Source organism: Aotus nancymaae, unplaced genomic scaffold (assembly GCF_030222135.1).
Source record: "Aotus nancymaae isolate 86718 unplaced genomic scaffold, 86718_ANA_hifiasm-v0.15.2.pri h1tg000011l, whole genome shotgun sequence".
NCBI lineage: Eukaryota > Metazoa > Chordata > Mammalia > Primates > Aotidae > Aotus > Aotus nancymaae.
This window is the reverse complement of record NW_026988422.1, coordinates 83,792,135-83,819,986: the sequence shown is the minus strand read 5'-3', so window position 1 is coordinate 83,819,986 and position 27,852 is coordinate 83,792,135. Positions and strand designations below refer to the sequence as shown.

The following is a 27,852-nucleotide window of genomic DNA, read 5'->3' as shown; positions in this document are numbered from 1 at the left end:
AGAAAAGAGGAGAAAAAAAGAAAAGAAAGAGAAGAAGGAGCTAGACCTGGGAGTTCGATGGCACAGGTGTGAATCCCAGCTCCACCACTCCCTGGCTGTCCTCACTGGAAACCTGGGACAGGGCTCACGTCGGGGGCGTGGCTGCAATGGGTGCTGACAGTGTCTGCTGCACGGGAGCCCTCAATGAGGAAAGTTCCTTCCACTGACTTCTCTCTCCTTCTCGCCCTGCTTGTCAAGAGCCCTCTCAGGATTTACCCAGCACAAATCCATCTTTCCCAAGTGCCTTTTCAGTGTGGGCATTAAAGCAGAACTCGTTTGAAGACTTTCCTTATGAGCTGGAATCATTTCTCACAGCCTTTCAACGATAATGAATTGACAGGAATTCTAAACTGATTCCAACCAAAGGACACAGTGATAAAGTTAATCTATTTCAGCACAAATTGCATGTCAGAAGTAGATTAAAAAGCCACCTCTTCATCCAGTCCCATGGCTTGGGGCTGAGACAACCTTGGGGCTCTGTCCTCTGTGTTGGCTGGCAGAGGCCCACCCTCTGTGGGGAGTCACAGTTCTAAACAGTCTGGAAACCCTGTCACCAAGCATGAGCCCACCCAGAGGCCCCTCACCCTCTGCCACGCAACCACATACAGCTGGTGGCTGCATGCCCACCAGAGAACCTTCCCCAATGAGAAAGCTGCCAGCTCTCCTCAGGGTAGTAATAGAAGAAACTCACCTGTTTCAAGGTCTGTTAGATGCAGGGCGAAGTCAAAGCCACCACTGAGGATACGCCGGCCACAGGGAGACCAGCGGGCGGCCCGCACTGCCTCTGTGTGCAGGGAGTAGGTCTGCAGGCAGTACCCAGAGTCCACAGCGTTCCATACCTGCAGGCAAACACAGACAGCACCAGGCATCACAACAAGGGCCTGGTCTCCAGGGCTCAGCTTGACCCCTCTGTAGAGAGAAAAATGTCTCGGTGGAATTAGATTACCATTATTTTGCCACCAAATCTATACCTAGATGTTAAACTTTTCACTGCAGAAATGTAAAGGCTTGGGATTGGTAAGTTGGGAGGATTGTTTCCCCATATTTTTTCTAGGGTTAAGAAAACTGCATTCTGGCTGGGTACGACAGCTCACACCTGTAGTCCTAGCACTTTGGGAGGCCAAGGTGGGTAGACTGCTTGTGTTCAGGAGTTTGAGACCAGCCCAGGCAACAAGGTGAAACCCTGTCTCTACAAAAAATTAGTTGGGCGTAGTGGTGCATGCCTGTAGTCCCAACTACTCAGGAGGCTGAGGCAGGAGAACTGCTTGAGCCCAGGAGGCAGAGGTTGCAGTGAACCACGACTGCACCATTGCACTCCAAGCTGGGTGACATAGCGAGACCACCTCAAAAGAAAAGAAAACAGCATTCCTGTGTCTGCCAGTCACCTGCCCAGCCTTTCACACCTGCTTCATCCCTGCAGCCAAGAAGGAGTCCTGTGCCCTCGTCATTCACAGCCCTATCCCAGGCTCACCTGCAACTCTGGCATCTGTCCTACCATGGACCCTGCCTGAGGCCCCGCTATATTCATGGGTTCTGCTATAAGACTAAGATCCAAAAAGGAACCTGCCACACTCGTATTTACAACCAAAGTGCAAATATCTGCCTTAGGGGCAGCTGTCCTTTTGTTGGGGGAGAGAAGGTACTGTCCCTCCTTCCCACCCTGGCCTTCCATGAGGGCATGAGGCTCACGGGAGAAAACCCTGTTACACTCAATGACTTCTGAAAAATGATCTAAGATATCAAGTGTAAAACTTCACACTCCCAGAGCCAGGGCTACACCATGCAAGAGCCCCTGAGCTTATCTTTCCACCAGCTCTCCCAGCAAATGCCCCCAAACACACAGTGCAGGCCACGGAACAGCCAGAGAGTTCGGAATGTGGCAGGGTAGGCCCAGGGCCTGACATACAGAGGTACTCAGCAATGCCAGTACCCTACCTTCCTGTCACTGCAGGATAAGGGTGATGCTCTCACCTACCACCCAGGTGACTCAGAGAGCGGTGGCTCACGCCTGTAATCCTAGCACTTTGGGAGGCCGAGGTGGGTGGATCACCTGAGGTCAGGAGTTCAAGACTAGCCTGGTCATAACGGAGAAACCTCATCTTTAAAAAATAAAAATGAAAAAAAAAAAGAACCCGAGAGGCAGAAGAGCACCTGCAGTCAGCCCGTGGGAGTCAGAACTAAGTGCCTCCTGCCAGGTACTGCTGCTTGCGGGTCACACGCCTTGGCAGAATGGCTTTGCCTCTCTGGCCTTAGTCCCCTCCGCCCTGAAGTGGGGGATAAGAAGAGGGCCACCCCAAAGGCAGTAGTGAAGGCTGAGGAGGTAATGCCTACACAGCACACAGCACAATGGCTGGCACACAGCTGGATTCCCAGACCTGTTCCATTAGGAAAACCAAGCTTCATTTTCTTTAATAAGAGAAAAACGGCCGGGCGCGGTGGCTCACGCCTGTAATCCCAGCACTTTGGGAGGCCGAGGAGGGTGGATCACGAGGTCAAGAGATCGAGACCATCCTGGTCAACATGGTGAAACACCGTCTCTACTAAAAATACAAAAAATTAGCTGGGCATGGTGGCGCATGCCTGTAATCCCAGCTACTCAGGAGGCTGAGGCAGGAGAATTGCCTGAACCCAGGAGGCGGAGGTTGCGGTGAGCCGAGATCGCGCCATTGCACTCCAGCCTGGGTAACAAGAGCAAAACTCCGTCTCAAAAAAAAAAAATTAAGAGAAAAACACAAACAAAGTACACCCATGTACTTCTGCAAACCTGATCCCAGGCATAACCTTCTCATTAGAGAGGAGAAAATTCAACCTGCCAAGTCCTGAGGTTCTCAGAATGCAAAGGATCAGAGCTCTGAAACCTGGTTTCCTGGGATTATGTAAATGTCTACGTTTAAGAAAACAAAAGGTCAAGAGTAGCCTTCAAAAAATGTGAAAAGAACTCAGTTCCTTTCTTCCTCACTAAGGGTCAATAGCTAGGGTCTCAAAGTGAAAAATCAAGAAACAGCAGTATTTACATTTAGAAACATGAACAGAAATAACGAAGACACAGCCAGAACACTTCAAAGTGGCTCGAGAATTCGTGGGAGGGAGATGGGGCACAGGGAACTGCTGTTATCCAAAAATATGTGTGAATATGAGTTTAATTTTATTTAAATAGTAAAATAAACTAGATCTACAGGATTCACATAGTTAAACAGTAAAAAAGTTAATATTAAGTACGTAAGTCAAACTGCATATGCAAAGTACAATGCCATTGAAGTTTTTAAAATACATGAAACACCACCTCCTACCCATTAGGATAGTTGCTATCAAAAAGCAGAAAATACCAAGCATTGACAAGGATATGGAAAAACCGGAACCCTTGTGCACTGCTGGTGGGAATGTGCAATGGTGCAACCACTGTGGAAAACAGCACGGCGGTTCCTCGAAGAATGAAATCTAGAATTTAGACACGATCCAGCCCTTCCACTTCTGGGTAAATGTCCAAAAAACTGAAACCAAGGTCTCAAAGAGATACTGTATATCCATGTGCAGAGCAGCATTATTAATAATAGCCAAAAGCGGGGAGCAATGCAAGTGTCTATGGACAGATGAATGAATTTAAAAAATGTGTTCTATCCATGCAGTGGAATACTATTCAGCCTTAGAATGGAAAGAAACCGTGGCAATTGCTGCAACATGGATGAAACTTGAAGATATTATGCTAAGTAAAATAAGCCAGTCACATAAGAACAAAGACTATATAACTGCACTTATATGAGGTACCCAGAGTAGTAAAAATCACAGAGATAGACAGAAAGTAGAATGGTGGTTGCCAGGGCTGGGGAAGGGTGAACGGGGAGTTGTTTAAAGGGGACAGTTTCAGTTTTCCAAGATAGAGCGTTCTGTGGACAGATGAAGTGAGGGCTGCACAACACCCTGAATGTGCTGAATGGCACTGCACTGTATGCTTTATCATGGTGAAGACAGTCAATTTGATGTTGTGTATTCTGACACAGTTTTTAAAAATATATCCATACAAAACGATTGCATTTCTTTTTGCATTTGTAGACTATTAAAAAATGCATGACGATGTCCAATCACTCCTAGAAAGGGAGAGAGGGGCAGGGCTGGAGGAAGGAGCTATGAACACTAAGCAGCAGCTCTTTAAAAGGGAGGGTAGAGCAGGTCAGGGAGAGTATATAAGGTAGGGGAGATGAGATGGGGAGGAGAGATGAGATGGGGGAGGAGAGATAAGATGGGGAGGGGAGATAAGATGAGGAGGGGAGAGGAGATGGGGAGGGGAGATGAGATGAGATGGGGAGGGGAGATGAGATGGGAAGGGAGATGAGATGGGGAGGGGAGATGAGATGGGGAAGGAGATGAGATGGGGAGGGGAGATGAGATGGGGAGGGAGATGAGATGGGGAGGGGAGATGAGATGAGGAGGGGAGATGAGATGGGGAGGGGAGATGAGATGAGATGGGGAGGGGAGACGAGATGGGAAGGGAGATGAGATGGGGAGGGGAGATGAGATGGGAAGGGAGATGAGATGGGGAGGGGAGATGAGATGGGGAGGGGAGATGAGATGGGGAGGGGAGATGAGATGAGGAGGGGAGATGAGATGGGGAGGGGAGATGAGATGGGGAGGGGAGATGAGATGAGGAGGGGAGATGAGATGGGGAGGGGAGATGAGATGGGGAGGGGAGATGAGATGGGGAGGGGAGATGAGATGGAGAGAAGAGATGAGATGGGGAGGGGAGATGAGATGGGGAGATGGGGAGGGGAGACGAGATGGGGAGGGGAGACGAGATGGGAGGGGAGACGAGATGGAGGGACGAGATGGGGAGGGGGGACGAGATGGGGAGGGGGGACGAGATGGCGAGGGGGGACGAGATGGGGAGAGGGGACGAGATGGGGAGGGGGGACGAGATGGGGAGGGGGGACGAGATGGGGAGGGGGGACGAGATGGGGAGGGGGGACGAGATGGCGAGGGGGGACGAGATGGGGAGGGGGGACGAGATGGGGAGGGGGGACGAGATGGGGAGGGGAGACGAGAAGGGGAGGGGAGACGAGACGGGGAGGGGAGACGAGAAGGGGAGGGGAGACGAGACGGGGAGGGGAGACGAGACGGGGAGGGGAGATGAGACAGGGAGAGGAGGGGAGATGAGATGGGGAGCGGAGATGAGACGGGGAGGGGAGATGAGACGGGGAGGGGAGATGAGACGGGGAGGGGAGATGAGACGGGGAAGGGAGATCAGATGGGAGGGGAGATAAGATGAGGAGGGGAGATGAGATGGGGAGGGGAGGTGAGATGGGGAGGGGAGGTGAGATGGGGAGGGGAGATGAGATGAGGAGGGGAGATCAGATGGGAGGGGAGATGAGAAGAGGAGAGGAGATGAGATGAGGAGGGGAGATGAGATGAGGAGGGGAGGTGAGATGGGGAGGGGAGATGAGATGAGGAGGGGAGATCAGATGGGAGGGGAGATGAGATGAGGAGGGGAGATGAGATGAGGAGGGGAGATCAGATGGGAGGGGAGATCAGATGGGGAGGGGAGATCAGATGGGGAAGGGAGATCAGATGGGAGGAGAGATGAGATGAGGAGGGGAGATGAGATGGGAGGGGAGATGAGATGGGGAGGGGAGATGAGATGGGGAGGGGAGATGAGATGGGGAAGGGAGATTAGATGGGGAGGGTAGATGAGATAAGGAGGGGAGATGAGATGGGGAGGGCAGATGAGATGGGGAGGGGAGATGAGATGGGGAGGGGAGATGATATGGGAGGGGAAATGAGACCAGGAGGGGAGATGAGATGGGGAGGGGAGGGGAGATGGGGAGGGGAGATGAGATGGGAGGGGAAATGAGACCAGGAGGGGAGATGAGATGGGGAGGGGAGATGAGATGGGAGGGGAAATGAGACCAGGAGGGGAGATGAGATGGGGAGGGGAGATGAGATGGGAGGGGAGATGAGATGGGGAGGGGAGATGAGATGGGGAGGGGAGATGAGATGGGGAAGGGAAATGAGATGGGGAGGGGAGATGAGATGGGGAGATGGGGAGGGGAGACGAGATGGGGAGGGGAGACGAGATGGGAGGGGAGACGAGATGGGGAGGGCAGACGAGATGGGGAGGGGAGATGAGATGGGGAAGGGAGATGAGATGGGGAAGGGAGATGAGATGGTGAGGGGAGATGAGATCGGGAAGGGAGATGAGATGGGGAGGGCAGATGAGATAGGGATGGGAGGGGAGATGGGGAGGACAGATGAGATGGGGAGGGCAGATGAGATAGGGATGGGAGGGGAGATGGGGAGGACAGATGAGATGGGGAGGGCAGAATAGATGAGGAGGGGAGATGAGATAGAGAGGGGAGATGGAATGGAGTAGGGGAGATGAGATAGAGAGGGAAGATGGGATGGGGAGGGCAGATGAGCTGGGAAGAGGAGATGGATAGAAAGGGGAGATGGGATGGGGTAGGGGAGCTGGGATGGGGTAGCGGTGAAATGCACTGGGGTGATGAAATGGGGTAAGGGAGATGAGGAGAGGAAGAGATGGAGAATGCTCTGAAGAAAATATGCCCAAATGTTTACTATGAAACTCATTCATTCATTCATTCATTCAACAAAGATGTCCTGAGGACCTGCTATTAGCCAGGCCCTGTGCAACAGTAAACAAATAGGACAAAAATCTCTGCCTTCAAAGAGTTTATATTCTAGTGAGGGAGACAGACACTAAACAAGTAAAAGTCCATAGTACATAAGGCAGTGGTAAAGACTGATGCTTAAAAAGTAAGTAGGAAAGGGCTTTATAAGGTCAGGGGAAGGGGCTGAAATGGCCAGGTAGGACCTCTCGGAGGAGGTGACTTTGGAGGAAGACCTGAAGGGGTGAGAAAGCAAGCTATGCAGAAATTGGGGGAAAAAGCTTCAGGCAGGGACAGGCATATGCCTGGCATGGCCAAGCAACAGCAAGAAGGCCACTGCAGCTAGAGGGTGAACAAGACTCGAGGTTGGCAGGAGGTAGAAGGAAAGGGACAAAGTCGGAAAACCACAAGGCGCTGGGGCATCCCAGGGCTCTGCAGGTGGAAGGGGGGGGAATGGGGGCTGGTTCCACCCCAATAGGACCACTCCAGCTATCGTGCAGGGAGGAGAATGAGGAGCAAGGGAGATGAAGGAAGATGGTCAGGAGGCTTCTGCAAGAATCCAGGGAGAGAGGAAGAAATGGCTTGGACCAGTGGGAGGCAGTAGAGAAGTGGCCTGCCTTGGAAGGTAGAAGCAACAGGATTTCTCTGAACTGGAGGTAGGATATGAGGGCAAGGGAAAAGCCCAGGACACATTGGCAGTTCCTGGCCAAGCACTGAGAGGGGTTTAGTTGCAGGGATGGGTCAGTCTACAGAAGGGGTAAATCTGAGGGAATCTAGGACCTACCTAGAGCTCAGTTTTGAAGGACAGAGAGCAGGCAGTACAAAGACTCATTCCCATACCAGTGCCATGTTCAAAGCAGAGTCCCAGGGCAGAGGCTGAGCTTTGGATGCCATTGTCATGGAAATGGTGCTGCCACCATGTGCTGGATGAGCTCTCCTAGGGAGCAAATGCAGATAGGACAGAGAGGAGTCCCACATCTCAACCCCAGGCCCCCAAGGTTCAAAGGCTGGGAGTCAGGGGAGAAAGCAGAAAGAAGGAGAAAGCAGAAAGGAGTCTAAGAAGAGGCCAGTGAAGTGGGAGAAAAGCACAGCAGAATCTTGGAAGCCTAGAGAAGAGAGTGTTTGACAAAGAGACTGGTCACCATGTCAAATGCTGGCAGGTGGGTCCACTGAGAACTGAGAATGGACATCTGGGGATTTGACAATCTCAGGGGCAGGTGTATGGGTATAGAGTTACCTTCTGTACTTTTGAGTATGTTTAAAACATTTCCTATTTTAAAATAAAAATATTAAATTAATGAGAGGGAGAGGAGGAGGAGGAGAAGAAAAAAGGGAGAGAAAGAGGGATGGAGGAAGTGGGGAGAGGGAGAAAAAAGAAACAGGATGGGAGATAGGGAGGAGAAGAGAAGGGAAAAAGGAAGGAAGGAGCAAGGGGAGAGGGAAGGGGGAGAGGAGAAGAGAAGGAAGGGGAGGAGAGGATGCAAAGGAGGAGAGGAGGGAGGCGAGATGAAGGACATGGTAGTCATGAAAGAAAGAAGAAATTTAAAAAAAAGCTTGAACTCTATGACGTCCAAGGCCAAAAGCAGCAAATCAGAATGTTTGAATTCTTGTCCACGGAAACGTGTAAGGAGATCCATCAGTCTGTAAATTGTCTGACAAGTCCCCTCTGAGGTGAAAAATGCACACTTGGCTCTCCTAGTAGATGCACAGACAACGACAGCATCAGAATCAATGCAGACCAGTCAGCTACCTCTCAAAGTTACCCAGGGTGAAGGAGCCAATCGCTCTCCTTAATTGAATTTAGTGTTCACTGTCAGGTTTTAAAGATTAATTTCCAAACATTGCAGCAGACTGAAGTGCGTGCCTTTTTTCAATCAAGTAATTAGAGATCTCAAAATGCCTTCATAGAATTAAGGAGTTAAGTCTTTTGTCAAATGTTCCACGGTGATTTCATGTATTAACTGGAGACATTCTTTGTGTCCGACAAAAGCAACAGATTTGAAAAGAACATGACAAGTAAAATATGGTGCAGTCATTTGTCGGTACGGTATTTACTGTAGTTTCTGTGTCCTCATTACCAAGACATGGCTCCACCAGGAATTCCTCACAGTCTCCAAAGATTTAACAAGTATTGATCTAGCCACAGGTCATGTTCTTCCTGCCTGCCTGCCATTCGGTTTGGTTATAAAAGATATAACACAGTCTCCTTGTAAGTTCTTCAAACTATGCAGAAGTGCAAAAACAAAATCCCATAGGAAACAGACATAGGATTGTTGTTTCTCTGATTTCATTGGAAATATGTGTGCTCTCCCAAAAAAAAAAAAAATCAAAATCAGAAAAATATGAAGAAAATAAGTCATTCATAACCCAATCACCTGGCTGTCAAACTTCTGCCTCCCATGTGGCCCTACTCCCCTTACTCTTGTCTCGGAGACCCTCCTAGTCAGGCCTGGCTCCTGGCATCACCCTACCTCTTGACAGTCCCTGTTGCCCCAGAAAATAATTTGAGAGACCATTCTCAAATTCACACAGCTCAGCCCAAGCCTGTTGCAACCAGCACCTAACCCTTCACCAAAGGGATGGGATCAGCCTGTTTGCCAAAGCTTTGGGAATCCTTCAAGATGCTTGTGTTCTAGAGCCGGATTGCATTGATTTTAAAGACCAGTTTGGGAAAACACCTTAGTAATAGTGAGTCTCCCAATTCATGAACAGGATGCCTCTCTCCATTAATTTAGGTCTTCTTTCATTTTCTTAAACAACAGTTTGTGGTTTTTTTAATGAAAAGATCTTGAATGTCTTTTGTCAAATTTATCTCTAATTATTTCATAGGTTGATAATATCGTAAATGGTATTTTTAACTTTTATGTTCAGATTGTTCATTTCTCATCTGTAGAAATACAATTTTGTATACTCACCATAGATTCTGAAACCTTACTAAACTCACTTTTTAGTTCTAGAAGCTTTTTTAAAATGGATACAGTGAAATTTTTTTTTCTTTCCAAGTTAAAGTCTCACTGTGTCACCCAGGCTGGAGTGAAGTGGTGTGATCATAGTTCACTGTACGCTGTATCCAGACCCATCGCACATGCAACGATACACAAAGACTCAAAGGGACAGAGGAAGATTTACCAACCAAACGGAGAGCAAACATAAATAAATAAATAAAAAGCAGGAGTTGCAATTCTCACCTCTGATAAAATAGACCTTAAAGCAACAAAGATCAAAAGAGGCAAAGAAGGACATTACATAATGGTAAAAGGATCAATGCAACAAGAAGAGCTAACGATTCTATATATACACACACCCAATATAGGAGCACCCAGATACATAAGACAAGTTCTTAATGACTTATAAAGAGACTTAGCCTCCCACACAACAATAGTGGGAGACTGTAACATCACATTGTCAATATTAGACTGATCAATGAGATAGAAAATTAATAAGGATATCCAGGACTTGAACTCAGACCCGGAACAAGTAAACTTAATAAACATTTATAGAACTCTCCACTTCAAATACACAAAACATACATTCTTATCAGTACCATATCACATCTATTCCAAAAGTGACTACATAATTGGAAGTAAATCACTCCTCAATAATTGCATAGCATTTCATAGGTTTAAATGAAATATTGGTTGGCTGCTTGTTTGTTATTTTCTTTCCTTATTCCTTCCTGTCTCCATTGTTAAGCACAATTATTGGCATAAAAGAGGTTTTCAATTCCCATTTTTAGACTGCATTCTAGCCTGGGCAATAAAGCAATATTCCCGTTCTCTCTCCCTCTTTCTCTTCCTTTTTCTTCCTCTTCTTCATTCTTTTTTTTTCTTTTCTTTCTTTTTTTTCCTCTCTTTCTTTCTGCCTTTTTCTTTAAAAAAAAAAAAAAAAAAAGAATGTGTATGAGTTATTAGTAAAAAAAAAAAAAACTTTGAACTCCTGGGCTCAAGCAATCCTTCCGAGGAGCTGGGACTGCAGGCACATGCCACCTGACTAATTGCTTTTAATTTTATTTTTGTAGACCTGGGGGTCTCACTATGTTGCCCAAGCTGGTCTCAAACTCCTGGCCTCAAATGATCCTCCTGCCACAGCTTCCCAAAGTGCTGGATTACAGCATGAGTCACTGTGAGCATCCTGGAAGTGTATACAAATAAAACTGCCTTTATTTGCAGATGATCATGTTATCTGCAAATAAAGGCAGTTTTACTTCCTTTCCAACCTGGATCCTTTTCTTGTCTTATCACACTGGCAATCTCTAGTACAATGGGGAGAGTAACACCCTTGCCTGTTCCTGAGCTCATGGAGAAGGTGGTCAGTCTCACACAGTTAAGAACGACACTAGAGCTAATGTTTTTGTTGGTGCCCCTTATCAGTTCAAAGGAGTTCTCTCCTAGTTCTAGTTTTCTGAAAGTTTTTTTTAAGATCATGAAAGAATGTTGGATATTGTCAAAAGCTCTTTTGCCATCTATTGAGATGGTCAGATGGTTTTTCTTTCATAGTTAATCATTAATATTATACTTCAGTCATTAATGCTGAGTTACATTGATTTTCAAATGTTAAGGCAAGCTTACATTTCTGGGACAAATCCTAGTTAGTCATGATAGGCAGATATATAGTTAGATTGATTTGCTAAAATTTTATTTAAAAATTTTGCATCTCAGATGGGTAAGTAAAAGATAAAGAGAGAAAAACAATTTCGCATCTATGTTCATGAGAGATTGATCTCTTGCTTTCTTCTCTTATGATGTCCTTTTCTTGTTTTGCTATCAGGGTAATAATGGCCTCATAGAATGAGTTGGGAACTGTTCCCCCTTCTTTGCTATTCTAGAAGTTTGTGTGTATATATTATGTATTAGTTTCCCCGGCACAAAGTACCATAAACTGTGTGGCTTAAACAATGGAATTTTGTTGTATCACAGTTCCGGAATCTAGAAGTCTGAAACCAAGCTGTTGGCAGGGTGGGTTCCTTCTGAGGGCTCTGAAGGAAGGATCTGTTCCAGACCTCTCTCCTTGACTTGTAGATGGCTGTCTTCGTATTCACATAGCTTCTCCCTCTATGCGTATCTATCTCCATATCTCCCCTTTCTATAAGATATGAGTAGAGGGAGAATTGGATAGGGCCCACCCTAATGACTTCATTTTGACTTGATTACCTCGGTCATGACTCTATCTTGAAATAAAGCTACAGTTTGAGGCACTGGGGGTTAAGATATCAAAACCTAAATTTGGAGTTGGGGATAGATGCAATTCATCCCATAACAAATTGGTATAATTTCTTCTTTAAGTGGAGAATTCACTAGTGAGTTTTCAACTGGAGTTTTCTTTGTGGGAAGGTTTTTAATCATGAATTCAATTTTTTTAAATAAATATGAGGCTTTAGGGTTTATCTTCTTGAATGAGCTTTTATTGTTTGGGTCTTTCAAGGCATTTTTCCCTATCATCTAAGTTGCAGAATTCACTGGCATAAAGGTGATCATATTACCTTAGTGTCTTTTAAATGTCTGCAGTATCTATAATTAGGTCACTTCTCTCATTCCTAATATTAGTAATTTGTAATTTTTCTCTGTTATTTCCCATGAGTCTAGCTAAATATACCTTTCATCGGTCTGAAGAACTAACTTTTTGTTTCACTGATTTTTCTCTACTATTATTCTATTTGCTGTTTCAGTTATTTCTGCTCTTACCTTTATTTGCTTTTTTGGGTTGAATTTGCTCTTCTTTTTCCGGTGTCTTAAGGTAGAAGCTGAGATCACAGTTTTGAAAATTTCTTCCCAACTGATATAGACATTTAGTGCTATAAATTACTATCTTAGAACTATTCTAGTAACATTGCACAAATGTTTATATATTGTGTTTTCATTTGCATTCCATTCCAAATACTTTTTAATATCTCTTGTTTCTTCACTGACCCATGGGCTATTTAGAAATATGTTATTTAGTTTCCAAACATTTAGAAATTCTCCAGATATTATTGTTTTGATTTTTAATTTAAATCCCATAGTAATCAGAGAACACACTTTGAATGATTCCAATCTTTTTAGATGTACTGAAACTTGTTTTACATGGTCTATCTTGGAGGACATTCCATGGGCAATTGAAAAGAATGTATATTCTGCTATGGTTACATGGAGCGTTCCATAAACGTCAAACAAGTCCAGTTGGGTGACAGTGTTGCTCAAGTTTTGTATATCTTAGCTGATTTTCTGTCTACTTGATCTATTGATTATTGAGAGCGGGGTGTTGAAATCTCCAACAATAATTGTGGATTTTACTGTTTCTCCATTCAGCTTCTGTCAGTATTGCTTCATGTATTTTAGAGCTCTCTTATTATTTATATAAATATTTATGCACCTAATGTTTATGTAGCTCACATTACACGCCTAACGTTACGTCCTTTGATAAACTGACCCCTTTGTTATTATGAGTCTTTTTACCCCTGGTACTATTCTTTGCTCTGAAATCTGCTTTGTCTATGTTAATAGTCACTCCAGCTTTCTTTTATTACTTTTAGTGTATCTTTTTCTAACCCTTTAATCTTTTTGTCTTTATATTTAAAGCATGTTTCTTATGGGCACTGAGTCTTGACTTTTTATCCAACCTAACAATCTTTGTCTTTCAAATAGGATGGGTAGACCGTTTCGTCCATAATTGATATTGATAGAGTTTGGGTTTAAATCTGGCTATTTGTTTTTATCCCATCTGTTCTTTGTTCCTTCTTTCCTAATTCTTTTGCCTTCTTTTGCATTGAGTTCTTTTGTTATTTTATCTCCCATGGTTAGATTTATAACCATAAAGCTTTGTTTTGTTTTATTACTAGTTGCTTTAAGGTTTACAGCATACATCTTTAGCTTATCACAGACTACTTGCAAGTAATATTATTGCTTCCCCTATAATACAAGAACTATAACAATAATATACATAATCTCCTCCATCCTAGCCTTTGTGCTATTGTTACTGTGTATTTTACATCTACATATGTTATAAACTGCACAATACATTATGTTTTTACTCTAAACAGTCAATCATCATTGAAAGTGATTTTTAAATAAGAACAAAAAGCATCTTACATTTTCCCACATATTCACCATTTCTAGTGCTCATCATTCCTCTCTGCAGATGTAGATTTCTCTTTGGCATCATTTTCCTTTTGTGTCAAGGACTCCCTTTATTAACATTTCTTATAGGCCAAGTTTGCTGACAGTGAATCACTTCAGTTTTAAAATGCCTGAGAAAGTAATCTGCCTTTCTTTTTTAAAAGATATTTCACTGGATATTAAATGTAAGATTGACAGTGGTTTTGGTTTTGGCTTTTCCTTTCAGTGCTTTCAAATGGTGTTCCATTGTCTTCTTGCAGTATGTCCAATGAGAAGTTTGGGTCACTCTTAGCTTTGCTCCTCTGTATGTAGTCTGCCTTGTTCCCTGCTCTAACTACTACTGGTAAGTTCTTTTTCTTTAACAGTAGTTACAAGAAATTTCAGGCCAAGTACGGTGCCTCACACCTGTAATCCAAGCACTTTGGGAGGCCAAGGTAGGGGTATCACTTGAGGTTAGAGGTTCGAGACCAACCTGGCCAATGTGGTGAAACCCCGTCTCTACTAAAAATACAAAAATTAGCCAGGCGTGGTGACAGGTGCCTGTAATCCCAGCTGCTTGGGGGGCTGAGGCAGAAGATTCACTTGAACCTGGGAGGAAGAGATTGCAGTGAGCTGAGATTGCACTACTGTACTCCAGTCTGGGTGACACAGTGTGACTCCATCTCAAAAAGAGAAAATAAATTTCATTATAATATAGTTTGGTGAATGTTTTTCTTCATGTTTCTTGAGCCAGGGGTTCACTGAGATTCTTGAATCTATGGGTTTATGATTTTCATCAAATTTAGAAAACTTTCAGCCATTATTTCTTTAAGTATTTTTTCTGTTCTCCGCTTCTTTGAGGACTCCACTTTCAAATATATTGGGTGAACCTGAAGTTGTCCTACATCTCACCGATGATCTGTTCATTTTTTCCCCAAGCTTTTTGCTCTCTGTATTTCACTTTGGATAGCTTCTTTAACTATGTCTTCAAGTTTGCTAACCTCTTTTATAGTTTCTAATCTGCTGTTAATTCCATGCACTGTGTTTTTCATTGAAGACTTTGTTTCATCTCTAGAAGTCTAGTTTGGGTCTTTTTTGTATTGCCCATGTCTCTTCTTAATATGCTCATGCTCATGCTATTCTCTACCTTTTTGCCTATATGTAATATGTTTATAATAGTTGGTTTAATGTTCTTGACTTCTAATTGTATCATCTGTGCCATTTCTGGGTTTGTATCTATTGACTGATTTTTCTTCTCATCATGGTTCATATTTTTTTGCCTCTTTGCATGTTTTGTAATGTTTATTTGGATATTAGACACAGTAAATTCAGGAGGCTCAGTACTCCTGCCTGGGTGGCACAATCACAGCTCACTGTTCACTACGGCCTTGAACTCCTGGGCTCAAGCAATCCTCCCATCTCAGCCTGCCAAGTGGCTGGGACTATAGGTGCATGTCACCATGCCTGCTTAATGTTTTTAGAGACAAGGTCTCACTACATTGCCCAGACTGGTCTTGAACTCCTGGCTTCAAGTGATCCTTCCACCTCATCCTCGCAAGTAGCTGGGAATACAGGCATGCACCACCATGCTTGGCTTCACATTCATTCTTGAAAGATACAGAATTATGAGTTGACATGTTCCTAGTTTTCTATCTTTAAAGATACCATTCTATTGTCTCTGGACTCTACTGTTCCTGGTGAGAAGTCAGTCATTTTTCATATGATTTTTCTCCTCCACGTGACATTCAGTTTTCTCTGACTGCTTTCAAGATTTTCTCTTTATCTTTGGTTTGACTCCCATATGCCTAGGTGTGGTTTTCTTTGTATTTGTCCTGTTTGCAGTTTGCATGGTTGGGATTTCTTTTTTTTTTTTTTTTCTTTTAAAAAAGGAACTCACCAAATTTGGGGCATTTCTCGATATTATTTTATTCAAAATATTTTTTTTCTTTCCCATTCTCACTCTCCTCTCCTTCTGGAACTCAATTACTTATATAATAGATCTTCTGATATTGTCCACAGTTCTCTGAGTATCTGTTCTTCTTCTCCTCCATAATTTTTCTCTGTTTTAAGGCTGAATAATTTCTATTGATCTATGTCCAAGTTCACTGGCTCTGTCATCTTCCTCTGTTATGGAATCTAAATGGTGAATTATTAATTTCAGATACTGTATTTTTCAGTCCTAGAACTTAACACTTGTTTTTCTTGCAGCATCTATTTCTCTACTGAGATTCCCCATTGTTTTACTTGTTGTGAGGATATTTTCCTTTGTATCCTTCAGCACATCTATAATAACTGTTTTAAAATACTTGTCTGCTAATTTCAACATTGGGATCATCCTGAGGATAAGCTCCTTTCTTGGCCTTTCTCTTGAATATAGGCCCCCTTTTCCTGTTTCTTGCTTTATCTAGGAATTTTGGGTGGAAAACTGAACATTACAAAATGTATCTTATCTCTAAATTTTTTTATGCTCCTCTAAAAAATACTGATTAAAAAAAAAAAAACAGGCAGCTAACCTGGCTCTACTCAAATTTCAAACTCCGTTTCCCTTGCAGTGTTCAGCAGCAGAATTTCTATTCAGTTCTCTTTGCCTTAGTTGAGCTGCTTAGAGTCTGCCCCCTGCACAGGTTCAGGAGTCATTCAGAGATTTGGGTAAAGTTTATAGATACTTTCCAGCTGCTGTGGTTATCCCAAACTCTGTCCTCTGGTTCTTCGAGCCAGTAACACTACAGGTTTTCTATCCAAATTTTTAGCAGCCTGTCTGGCACAGACTGGAGCCTATGCTTAGCCAAAGCAAACAAATAAAAACATTTAGAAAACTTTCAGCCATTCAGTCAGAAACTCATCCAGTGCCATTTCCTTCTGAGGGCAGACTTCTGTCCAGTCTCTGCCTGCCTTCTTTGCTCTCCAATACCTTCAGGTAGTTCTGTTGTTGTTGCTGTTGTAGAGTTTATAGTTGTTAGCTGTGGGAGGATTAGTCTGCCAGAACTACCACTTCACTACTGGAAGCCAAACCTAATTTTCAACTTTAAGCATCTGTTTTGCAGTAATTCAGAGTAACACTTCACCCCACCTCCTCACCTCCACCTTCACACCTGCCATACACATACTCCATTACTCCATTACTTCAGTCAAAATCTTCCCCACACCAGCCTTCTGGTAAGAATGTTTAGGAGAGTGAGGGGATCAGCATATTTGTTATGTGGATGAGTCACTGAACACCACCACCACCAGCTTCACAAAAATTTACAGAGAAACTGGAAACACTGCAGGGTTTCTAGGATACATGGTATGGGAGTTTGAGCCAATTTCATTTGCATTTCTAAGGCCAGGGTACCCAAGCTCATATCTGGGTTACAAGGGGCTCACATTTGTAGAAATAGCAAGAACAAAAGCAGCATTTTCATTTTACACCATCCTCCTAAGTGCTTCCTGAAGTGTTTTCTACACCAAATGATGCAAGGTCTCTCAAAGTAAAGGTTGAGGAGAAACTCGATCAGAATCTGTAAGTACATGAACATTCATTATACAGAGAATTCCAAGAAATTATTCTCTCTATTCAATAAGGTCAGAACAAAGGGAAGGAGTTTTAAATGTCAACAGAAGATGTAAAAGGGCAAAGAAAAGTTTTCTTAAAGCAAAAAGGATTAAGAGCAAGACATATCACAGAAGGAGCTGAAGAGAGTGTGGAGAGCTGGAAGCAGGGGCTTCTGGGGGCCATCAGCTACACCCACTTCGCAGAGTGGGAAGATCCCTCCACAGCCTGCCCGGCCTCCCAGCAGGTGCAGAGCCTGTCCAATGGTGGGAGTATAGTGGTCTCAGGAGGAGCCAAGCCCCTTTTGAAAGCACCATAATCTGGCACATCATATCCAGGACATTTAAAAGCATCATAATCCGGGGCATTATTTTGCGACCACCTCCAGGTAACAATAATCATGTATTGAGCAGTAAGTACATGCTACACGTGCTTTTCAGCACTTTACAACTGAGTCAGTTGAGTGAACTGAGTTAACTAAATTAACTCAATCCTCACCACAGCCCTATGAAGTAGAAAATAGGTCCATTTAACAGATGAGGAAACTGAAGCATAGAGAGGTTGCCTGTCTCAGGCCATACTGTGAGAGGTGGGGCAGGCACTCGGACCAAGGCACTCTGGCTCGAGAGTCTGCAGGCTCCAGCACCACTAATGCTCTTCTACCTCCCACCTGCAATACCCCCCAAGGTCCAACCCACTGCCCTAATCCTGTGCTCTGGAGAAATACAACGCAAAGCCAACCCCTCTTGCTACCACTGCCAGCCTTTAGGTTGTCTCATGGTGGGTTCCCACTGAATCCCTGCCTCCTAATTTGATTTTCCAAAGTGCTGAGGTCCTCCTTCATGCCCTTTCCCCTCACTTGTCAGATCTGTCAACTCAACCACTTCTCGCCTCTGTGGCTGCATCCTCTGAGCACCATCCTCTCCCCCCAGCACCACAGCAACAGCCTCAAAACTGGTGTCTCAAGTTTCACAGGATGAAAGAGTTATGGAGAGGGTGGTGGTGATGGCCACACAACACTATGAATGTATCTAATACCACTCTATTGTATGCTGAAAATATCTAAGATGGTACAATATTTTACCACAGTAAAAACATTTTTGGAAAAAAACAAAAAACTGGTATCTCAGCTTCCACTCCCACCTACAATCTCCTGCCACACAGCAGCCAGAGTGGACCTCTGCATCAGAGTTGGGTTATAGCCTCCCACCCCGCAAACTCTCCAGTGGCTTCCCAGCACACCTGGAATAAATCCTGTGTCACCTGGCCTGACTCCACTCCAGCAGCACTGGCCTCCTGGCCTCTCACACTCCAGTGCCTTCCCCTTTGGGGCCTGGGCACCTGCTACTCCTTTGTCCAGGTGCTCTTCTCTACAGAGCCGCTGGGCTTGCTCAAGTCTCTACAGAGAGATGCTCCCTGAACCACACGATCTAAACACTGCTCTCATCACTCCCCTTCATCTTAGCTGGCTCTACTTTTCTTCAAAGCATTACGTTACTTCCTAACATATTTATTTGCTTGTTTGTTGTTTTTTATTTCTCCAACTAAAATGTAAGTTCCATGAGGATAATGACACTATCTATTCCTTATCTGTTTTGTTTGCTTCTCTATCCCCCAGTGTCTTGAACAAGGTCTGGCACATACTAGAAAGCCAATGTCTCTTGAGTGATTGATAGCATAGATGAAATAAATGGATGGATGGATCCATGAAGGAATGGAATGGAATGGATGAATGAATGGCATGGAGGGATGGGTTACGAATGGATGATGGATGGATGGATTAATGAATGGAATGAAATGGATGCATAAATGAATGGGATGGAGGGATGGGTGTTAAATGAAGGATGGATGGATAGATGATAGACAGACAGACAGAAGGATAGATGGACAAACAAGTGGACAAAACAATGGCTATATTAGCTTTGGGCCATCTGCAGACCTCCCTTCCGTAACATTACCCAATTTATTTATTATTAAGTTGTGGAAAAAATGCTAAGTACAGTACCCTTTATTCATGAGAGACCTCCTCTACTTTGAGAGTAAATAACTAATTCTCAGAGTTCAGTGCTATTGTTCAATAAGCCATAGGCCATCCAGTTGGACTGTACGATCTTATAGATACCTCTTTATCTCTCCCATCTTCTCAAGAAAAGTCTGAGACTCTCTGGCACCACAAGGACTTTAGGCTGGTTCCTGCTCTTCTGTAAAATAAAGATGTGATGGAATCACCAAGGTTCTAAAGACCTGAGGCTCTGAATGTCAGCACCTTTCCAATCAAGACACACTCAGCCTCTGGCCTCAATATACACAGATACTATAAGTCTAATAACTCATATAAGAATGAATGAACCAGGCACAGTGGCTCATGCCTGTAATCCCAACACTTTGGGAGGCTGAAGTGGGCAGATAGTTTGAGCCCAGGAGTTCGAGACCAGCCTGGGCAACATGGAGAAACCCTGTCTCTACTATGGTGGCACACAACTCTAGACCCAGCTACTTGGGAGTCTGAGGTAGGAGGATCTCCTGAGCCTGGGAAGTCGAGGCTGCAGTAAGCCATAATTGTGCCACTGCACTCCAGCCTGGGTGACAGAGTGAGACCCTGTCTCAAAAAAAAAAGAAAAAGAAAAAAGAACAAATGGTTTTGGCGAATGAATGCTGGCTCCTGGCAAGCACGTCTGTCTTTTAATCCCACAAGACCATGAATTCTACTGCCTGCCTGGTGTCCATTTTCTCTTTCTCTAGTATAAGCATCCCTCCCAGACTCAATCACTATGGTACATGGGGCTTCCAAAACTACCTTTTTTCACTCTTGGAAAATGGGTTTTCCACTTGGGCACCTCTAGTCTCCCAGCTCCCTCCCATTTTCAGCACGTGCACATGAACCAGCACAGCTAGAAGCCCTGAGGTCTAAAGCCTGGGCTGCTTTGGCGCTGTTAGGTGCTCTTTCACACCTGCCTCACCTGTGGGGACTGTGAAGTGCTTTTGGGGTTGCATGTCACATCTTTCCTCAAGCCACAGTCCCTCCTTGGTGTGCTTAATCTGCACGCAGTAAGAGGGGCTTTGGAGTGCTCCTACTCCCTTATCCTAAGACGTACTCACTCTCTCAATAACTGGGGGGAAGAAGAGGTTGTGACGTGGTTAGAATGAGTAGTAATCATGTTATACCTTTATTTTTGTGTATCACCCCCCCATACAAACCCATAATATTGCCAGAGAAACTGTCATCTCCATTTTACAGATGGGCAAAGAAAGTCTTAAAGTGATTGGGTGACTCTCATTCACTCGCTGGGTTTATTCAACAGATATTTATGCCACGTCCGCTATCTGCCAAGAAATTTGCTCACTGCTGGAACTGCTAGAGAACAAAATAGCTCATGAGAGTCTAGTGGAAGAAAAAGATATTAAGCAACACATAAACTGCTCTTCTAACTCAGGTCAGTGCTGTGAAGAACAGAACTAGCTCCCAATGACAATAGCAGGTGGAACGGATTCACTTTGATTTCCACTGCAGAGGTCAGTGGGCTTCTCCGGAGGAAGGGGTGAGGTGGGGAGGGCCTAAGCAAGGCTGTAAAGGTGATAGCCACACAGGCTGGGGGACTGGCGGCCAGTGTGGCTTGAGCCTTGTGTGAAGGAAGACAGCAACATGAGTGGGAAAACGCAGATCATGCAGAGCTCAGCAGATATTTGCAAAAAGTTTGGAATTTTTCCCTCCGTGTAAAATGGATGGGTTTTTAAGCACTGGAGCAAAGTGATAAGCACACTTTTGTTTTTAAAGAGCACATGGGCTGCTATAAGAGAGGCCAGAATAATGCAAGACCAGCAAAGAGGGTGTGCAGAGGGGAGAGAGCAGGCCTGGGTCACAGGACTGTGAACGTACTGAACGCCCACTTTGGAGAAGAATCACTGGGACTTGAGGGTGGATTAGAGGGGGAGTGAGGCAGAAGGGGAGCAGAGGAGGTGGGGTGTCATGGCACACGGTGGAACAGCAGGAGAGAGCCCCCTTCTGATCACACTGCAGCAGAGGCAGGGAGAACCAGAACCTGGGACGCCTAATTCCTACGACCGCATCATGGCGCCACCTCTACAAGTGAGGGTAGACGTCACCTACGCCAGGACAAGGAGCTGCTTTAAAATCACTCGGCTTCATCCACATGCAGGAACTCAGGGATGCTCTCAGCAGTTACTGAGTGCGGGATCCTGGGAGCATCATCTGATTTAGTTCTAACTGCCTCCAACTTAATTCCTTCTGAAGGCCCAGTCTGGGTGGAGGTAGGGTGTCCTGGCTGTCATATGTAACCATGTCCCAGGGCACAGGCCTCCTGACCTCAGCTTTTCCAGAGACCCAGCTGAGCCAGCCTCTGCCACCCCCACGCAACAGCCAGCCAGGGCAGGGCCCCAGAATAGAGGTGATCAATCTCAGAAAGTAAGGTTGCTCAGGTCCTGCTGCCATGGCAGCCGCCACAGGCCAGCACCAGGCTGTCTCTGCTCCCCAATGAGGGCTCCTGGGGCAGCCCTGTGGACAGGCTCCAACAGGCCCACACCATTACTGAAGCCACGGTTCTCCCTGGCCCTCCCTGATGGGGTTGGGATGCAAGTGATCCTTTTCATCAAGACTTCTCAATTTGCATAAAAATGAGTACTAGCCCTTTGCTCCAAAAATTCCATCCAGAAGCCCAGTTAGGGGGCACTCTCTGAGTCTTCTAGCCATAAGGCCTTATCTTGCCAAGCACATCCCAGGGGCTCAAGGGGGTTGTAAACACCTACAGTGGGAAAGTCAGTGGCTGACTCTGGAGGCCCCACTCACCTGCCCAGCCTCATCTCCCATCATGATCTTCCTTGCAAGCTACTCTCTAGCCATGTTTCCCAAACTCGCTGTTCCTTGAACCTCCAGCCTTACATATGCCCTCTCTCTGTTGGAAGTACATGCCTCCCTCTCCACCTGGTTGGCTCCTACTCTTCTCTCCTGTCTCCCATGAGACAATCCTTTCTCCAGGAAGCCCTCCTGACTCCCATAGGCCAAGTTAAGGTCCAATGGATGTTCCCGTAGCCCTCCATGCCTCCTCTCCGGGAGGGCCGGATACACCATCTGGTAAGGGTCTGGCTGCCATCTGACCTCTCCCTTTTCTGAAAGATGAGTAAAGAGTGGCCACGGTGGTCATGCAGGGTGGTCAGTGGGACCATGCAGCTGGGTAGACTGTATTGTTCTTCCACCTCCAGTCATTGCCCTGTTCTTTTATGTGTAATGTTTTTCTGATTGTGAAAGAAATGCATGCATTTTTATAATGACTCCCCTCACCACCACAAGGCTATGGTTTATCTAGACTGCCACATGCCCACATTGCCAGGTGTTTACACAGGTGATGGAGTCCTGGCAGTGCCCCTCATTTCTCTGAGGTCGTGTAATTGGACCACACTGGGCCACTATACAGATGAAGAGACTGGGGCTCCTTGTAGGAAGGAAGTTCCCCGTGGTTACATAACAAGCAGGTTAGAGGCCCAGGACTCATGGCCAGGTGCTTCTCACCTGAGGGCCAGGTGTCACCACCTGGGCAACAGGTAAGATACTGAAAAGGAACAGAGGTGACACTGGATCTAATCCTTGCACTCAAGCACAGGTAACTCCTGCAACCTGCTGACAGTTTCCACAGTATTTTTCTATGCAGACTTTGTTTCTTCTGAGATCCTACGGAATATACAATCTGGCATCCTGCTTTCTTCACTTAACATTTTCCAAAGTTCCTAAAATCTCTTTTTTTTTTTTTTTTTGGGACAGAGTTTTTGGTCTTGTTGCCCAGGCTGGAGTGCAATGGTGTGATCTCAGCTCACTGCAACCTCCACCTCCTGGATTCGAGTGATTCTCCTGCCTCAGCTTCCCGAATAGCTGGGATTACAGGCATGCGCCACCATTACCAGCTAGTTTTTTGTATTTTCAGTAGAGACGGGGTTTCTCCATGTTGATCAGGATGGTCTCAAACTCCTGACCTCAGGTGATTCTCCTGCCTCTGCCTCCCAAAGTGCTGGGATTACAGGTGTGAGCCACTGCACCCAGCCCATTTTTTTAAAAGTGCAGTTACTCATCAATTCCCAAAGAAAAGAACACAGATTCGGCAGGGGCCTTGAACTTGACCATTTTTCCCTGGTGCCAATAGCTCTATCCACACAGCAAGTTGATTTAACAGGCTGATTCAGCACGGTAGGAAGGAGTAAATTGCTTAAGTCTGGGAAATACATTACCTCAATCTCGCAAATGGTTTTTGAAAATCATTAGGCCACAGAAGTGTCACTCTGCAGGCTTGGCTTTTGCTGCCTCCCCCACCCTGCTGAATACCACCCACCTCGCCATGTCTGGTGCCACCAAACAGAGCACTCAAGTCTGGGTGGCAGCTGGCTAAGCCCCTTGGCCCAGATTACCCCAACATCCCTCCCGAAAGAGAAGCAAAATGTGATCTCAGGCTCCCCAGTCTGTTCAAGCCAGAGACCAGAAAAAAGTTGCAGACACTAGGCAAAGAGCAGCCCCTCCTCCACTGTGAGGCTGGCACACCCGCGCCTCAGCACATGTGCCCCCCTGCTGCCCAGCACTGCCGCTAACTCGCCGGAAATTGTCTTTGTGGGCTCCAGGTTGGTGTCCAAAAATAAAATCAGAGTAGATTTATGGGTCTCCAGTCCATTTCTGAGAAACAATCCCCAAGTCTAATCACTTTTAAAAGAGCCACCTAAGGACAATGGAACAGCTTCTGGTAGTCTCTAGTTCACTCAGCACTGCTCAGCATCCAAGCTCATGCACGAGCCTGGGGTTCTTTCGGGTTGAATATGCAAGGTTCCCTAACAAACTGTACTTAGAATCCATTAGGTGATATTATAAATGGAGCCCAAAAATTTTCTAATAGCATCGAATTAGTCTGTATAATTACATTACTTCAATGAGCATGAAATTATTTTACCTATAAAAGTTTAACAAGTGATTCTAAAGGATTAAGAAGAATCATGTGATGGGATAATAATGATGGCTCTGTAGCACTTAGTCAGTGATTTCTGTGGCCACAGCCTATAATTTACAGAAGCTGCTTGGCTGTGAGGGAGCTAACAGCCAGGAATCCCTGCATCTGTACGGCACTGACAGCAGCAAGAACTCACAGGATCAGGGCATAACCATGCCCACAGAGCCAGGCGTGACCAGCGACACCTGCCCAGATTACAGAAGCCCCTCTATCTGTTGGCTGATCTGCCTGTCACTCCTCCTCATTCTCACGCACAAGCTTTCAATCTAGTGTGTGGCTTCCAATATTTTTAAGAAGCAGCACAACTACTAATTAATTTCAAGCTGCTGTTTTTGAAGTGAATTATGATCGGTATTGTACTGCTTACCATGTGTTGTGATTTACACATTTTTACTTTTTTTTTTTTTTTTTAAAGACAGGGTTTCACCATGTTGGTCAGGCTGGTCTTGAACTCCCAACCTCAGGTGATCCGCCTGCCTTGGCCTCCAAAGTGCTTCTCACTATGTCACCCAGGCTGGATCTCAGCTCACTGCAACCTCTGCCTCCCGGGTTCAAGTGATTCTCCTGCCTCAGCCTCCTGAGTAGCTGTGATTACAGGCACCCACCACCACACCCAGCTAATTTTTGTATTTTTAGTAGAGAAGGGGCTTCACCATGTGGGCCAGGATGGTCTCGAACTCCTGACCTCAAGTGATCTGCCTGCCTCAGCCTCCCAGAGTGCTGGGATTACAGGCATGAGCCATCACAACCAGCGCATTTTTACTAATTCAGAACATCGATATCAACAATGCTACTTGTCATGGCTGTGTCACTTGTGACCACCACCTCAGGATCCCAGGGGCAGGGGCTCACAAAGCCAGAAGGCTTCTCCTCTGTACTCCAGCTGAGTTTCATGGCACATGCCAGGAGGAAGGTGGGGCACAGAGCTGAAATGGTCAGGGGGCACAATATCTGGGGCAAACACCAAACTCAGCAGTTAACCCAAAGGCTTGGGGTCATCCTGGGTTAAACCTTCTTTTCCTCTACCAGGATGGCCGGCCTCAGATCCTTTACCTCAACATTGGTATCGCCGGGCCTTGCCATGTGTCTTCTTGGAGGGGCAGCGCAGGTTGGAATCGCAGGGTTCTAAACCCCAACTGCTTCTTCCAACTGTGGTGGAAATGGGCTCTGACAGGACACCAATGCTCAAGTCAGGGTGGAACAAAAGTTCTTTCTATCCTGGTCCTTACTCTCCCAGATGCTTCCAAACAGGTTCTGTGCCCACCTCCTCCTACAAGGAAGTCAGAAGCTAAATGAAGCAACCTGGAGGGAAGCAACCCCAGGTTGCTTCATTTAGCTTCTGACTTCCTTGTAGGAGGAAGGAAGGCTTGGAAACTTCCTACTAAAATCCAAAGATGAGAAACCTGGAAGCCATCCTGTCCCCCTCTCAGCTCTGGCAACAAGGAGGTTTTGGTTCATCTCTCGAGCCCATGGGTCACATGGCTGCAATGGGTCTTTCCTTCTCCACTCCCACCCCGCAGGCTATGCAGCTTTTCTCAGTCTTCTCATCTTTACAAAAGGATGTTTTGAAACCCTTGTTATGAGCGAGTTTTTATAATAAACTAGTTTAAAATATTTTTTGGAAGTTGTGGTGTAAATTATAGAAAAAGACCAACAAAGCTAAGGCTCTGAGGCAAAATTTTATTACCACCTTGAAGGAGTTGAGCAGCACTTTTCTTCCAGTAAACATGTAAATCTGGTGTCCAAAACAACACAAGATGCTTTATTCCATGGCTTATTTGCATGATTTTTAATGACAAACAGTAATAAAGTGTAACAGAGTCCTCTAATTCTAAATTCATCCAGACATTGCTGCAGAGGCATGCATTAATAATAAATTCTAAAGTTTTGCCTGAGAACCCCCAGGGTGAAACTCTAAGGTTGCCGGGAGACATGAACAGAGCGAGTGAGAGGGTGCCTGGCGGAGACATGGGGTGACAGCAAGAACACTGAGGCTCAATTGCACAGGATACTTCAGGGTCAGACAGCCCTGAATCCTAACTCTGTTCTGCCCCTTCAATCCACGTGGCCTGGGTAAATGACCATTGTCTCTGAGCCGCCATTTCTATAGCTAGAAAATGGGGCTAACCCTCCCACTTTCCAAAGTGGTGGGGAAGCTAAAAGGGAATTAAAGTGCCAAAGGAAAGGTGCCACAGAAGGCACTATTCACTTTGGTTCTCCTCCCGTCCTTCACTGCCTGCTGCCGAGACAGCACAGTGTCAGTACACACCCGGCTCAAGGCCCTAGGGACGTGAGGAGGAAGGCGAGCTGTCTCACTGCCTCCTTCTAGACACAGCCCTCCAGATGAGCCATTAGCACCGTGAATGCACCAACCATGCCCCCTCTGTGTAGTCCCAGAGGCCTGAAAGCAAAGGCCCAGTCCAGGACTCCTGCAGGCCACTGCAGGGCATCAGAGGCACTTCATCTGCCAGGTATGGTGGGGCCTGGGGGCAGTACAAGAAGGAAGTCACCTGGACACAGACGTGTCCATGGAAAGGTAGCAGCTCTGGAATGGGCCTTAGCTAGGGTAAGGGCAGACCAGCAAGCCTGACGGGGCCCCAGACACCTGGGTTCTACCCTCCACTACATGCTTGACTCACAACTAAGTGGCACAGGATGTGCTCACAGGCATGTCCCTCAGCAGCTGTGGGCTCCCAGGAGGGAGCAGCGAAATTTCCATCAGCACCAGTGAAGCTTCAGCTCCCTCTGACCCCCACTTTCCTTCCATTTTCATGGGTTCAAACATTTCTTCTCAACCTCAAATTCAGCCAGACACAACTAAGTGCTTCTCGGGCATGCTCCGGCCAAGTGTGCCCATCTTCCTGTGGGCTACCCCTTGCAGAATCCTGAGGCCATAGCTGGTGGTCTCAAGATCAAGTGGGGCGATGAACAGGACAGGGGTTCTGGGGCTGGGCTGCGGGTGTCCAGGCCTGGCTCTCCCTCCAGCTGACAGGTGGCTGTTGGTTCACCTCTTTGAGCCTCAAGATCCTAAGCCACGAAACAGAGAAGGTGGTGTCTCCTCCTCAAGGTTGCAGCGAGCATAACGGATGCGCATGAGGAGCACCTAGCCAGCGCCCAGCACTAAACGACAGCGATAATTATTACTCACGCTCCAATCACTCAGCACATATTCCTCATGACTTCCAAATGCGCTCATTTCACATCAGCCCAGAGCGCTCCCAATTAATGAAAGAACAAATTAAACTGTCATTACTTTGGTTTAATTTTGTAATTAAAGAACTTCAAGAGGCGACAGGCTCTAAATAATGCATGCTTTTGTCAGAGATACGTTGAGTTCTGGGCAGAGAGAGAACATTAAGGGGGAAAAGCTTTAGGGAAAAGGAGATAGAGGAGACATGAGGCCGCAGCAATGATATTTATCCCCCCAAATCTGAGGGAACAATCGGGTGACAGCTGAAGGACTCAATTTGTTTTTGAATTAAGGCTTCAGCTAGCCCACAAAGCAGAGAATAGAGGGCCCCGCCCCCTCACTCCCACCCTGCAGCTCCCATAAACAGAAACGGTGTCGGGAGGAATTCAGTCGGTGGCTTTTCCAGTTG

General features: G+C 45.8%; 1 protein-coding gene across 3 annotated transcripts in view; it reads right to left on the bottom strand.

Annotated features, from left to right (window-relative positions):
- WDR25 (WD repeat domain 25) overlaps nt 1-27,852 on the bottom strand; it is a 163,743-nt gene that overhangs the window by 68,441 nt on the left and 67,450 nt on the right. For all 3 annotated transcript variants that reach the window (XM_012471239.3, XM_012471238.3, XM_012471240.3), the window contains exon 3: nt 731-878. In XM_012471239.3, the coding sequence (XP_012326662.2) occupies nt 731-878 (148 nt within the window). The remainder of the gene's footprint in view (nt 1-730; nt 879-27,852) is intronic.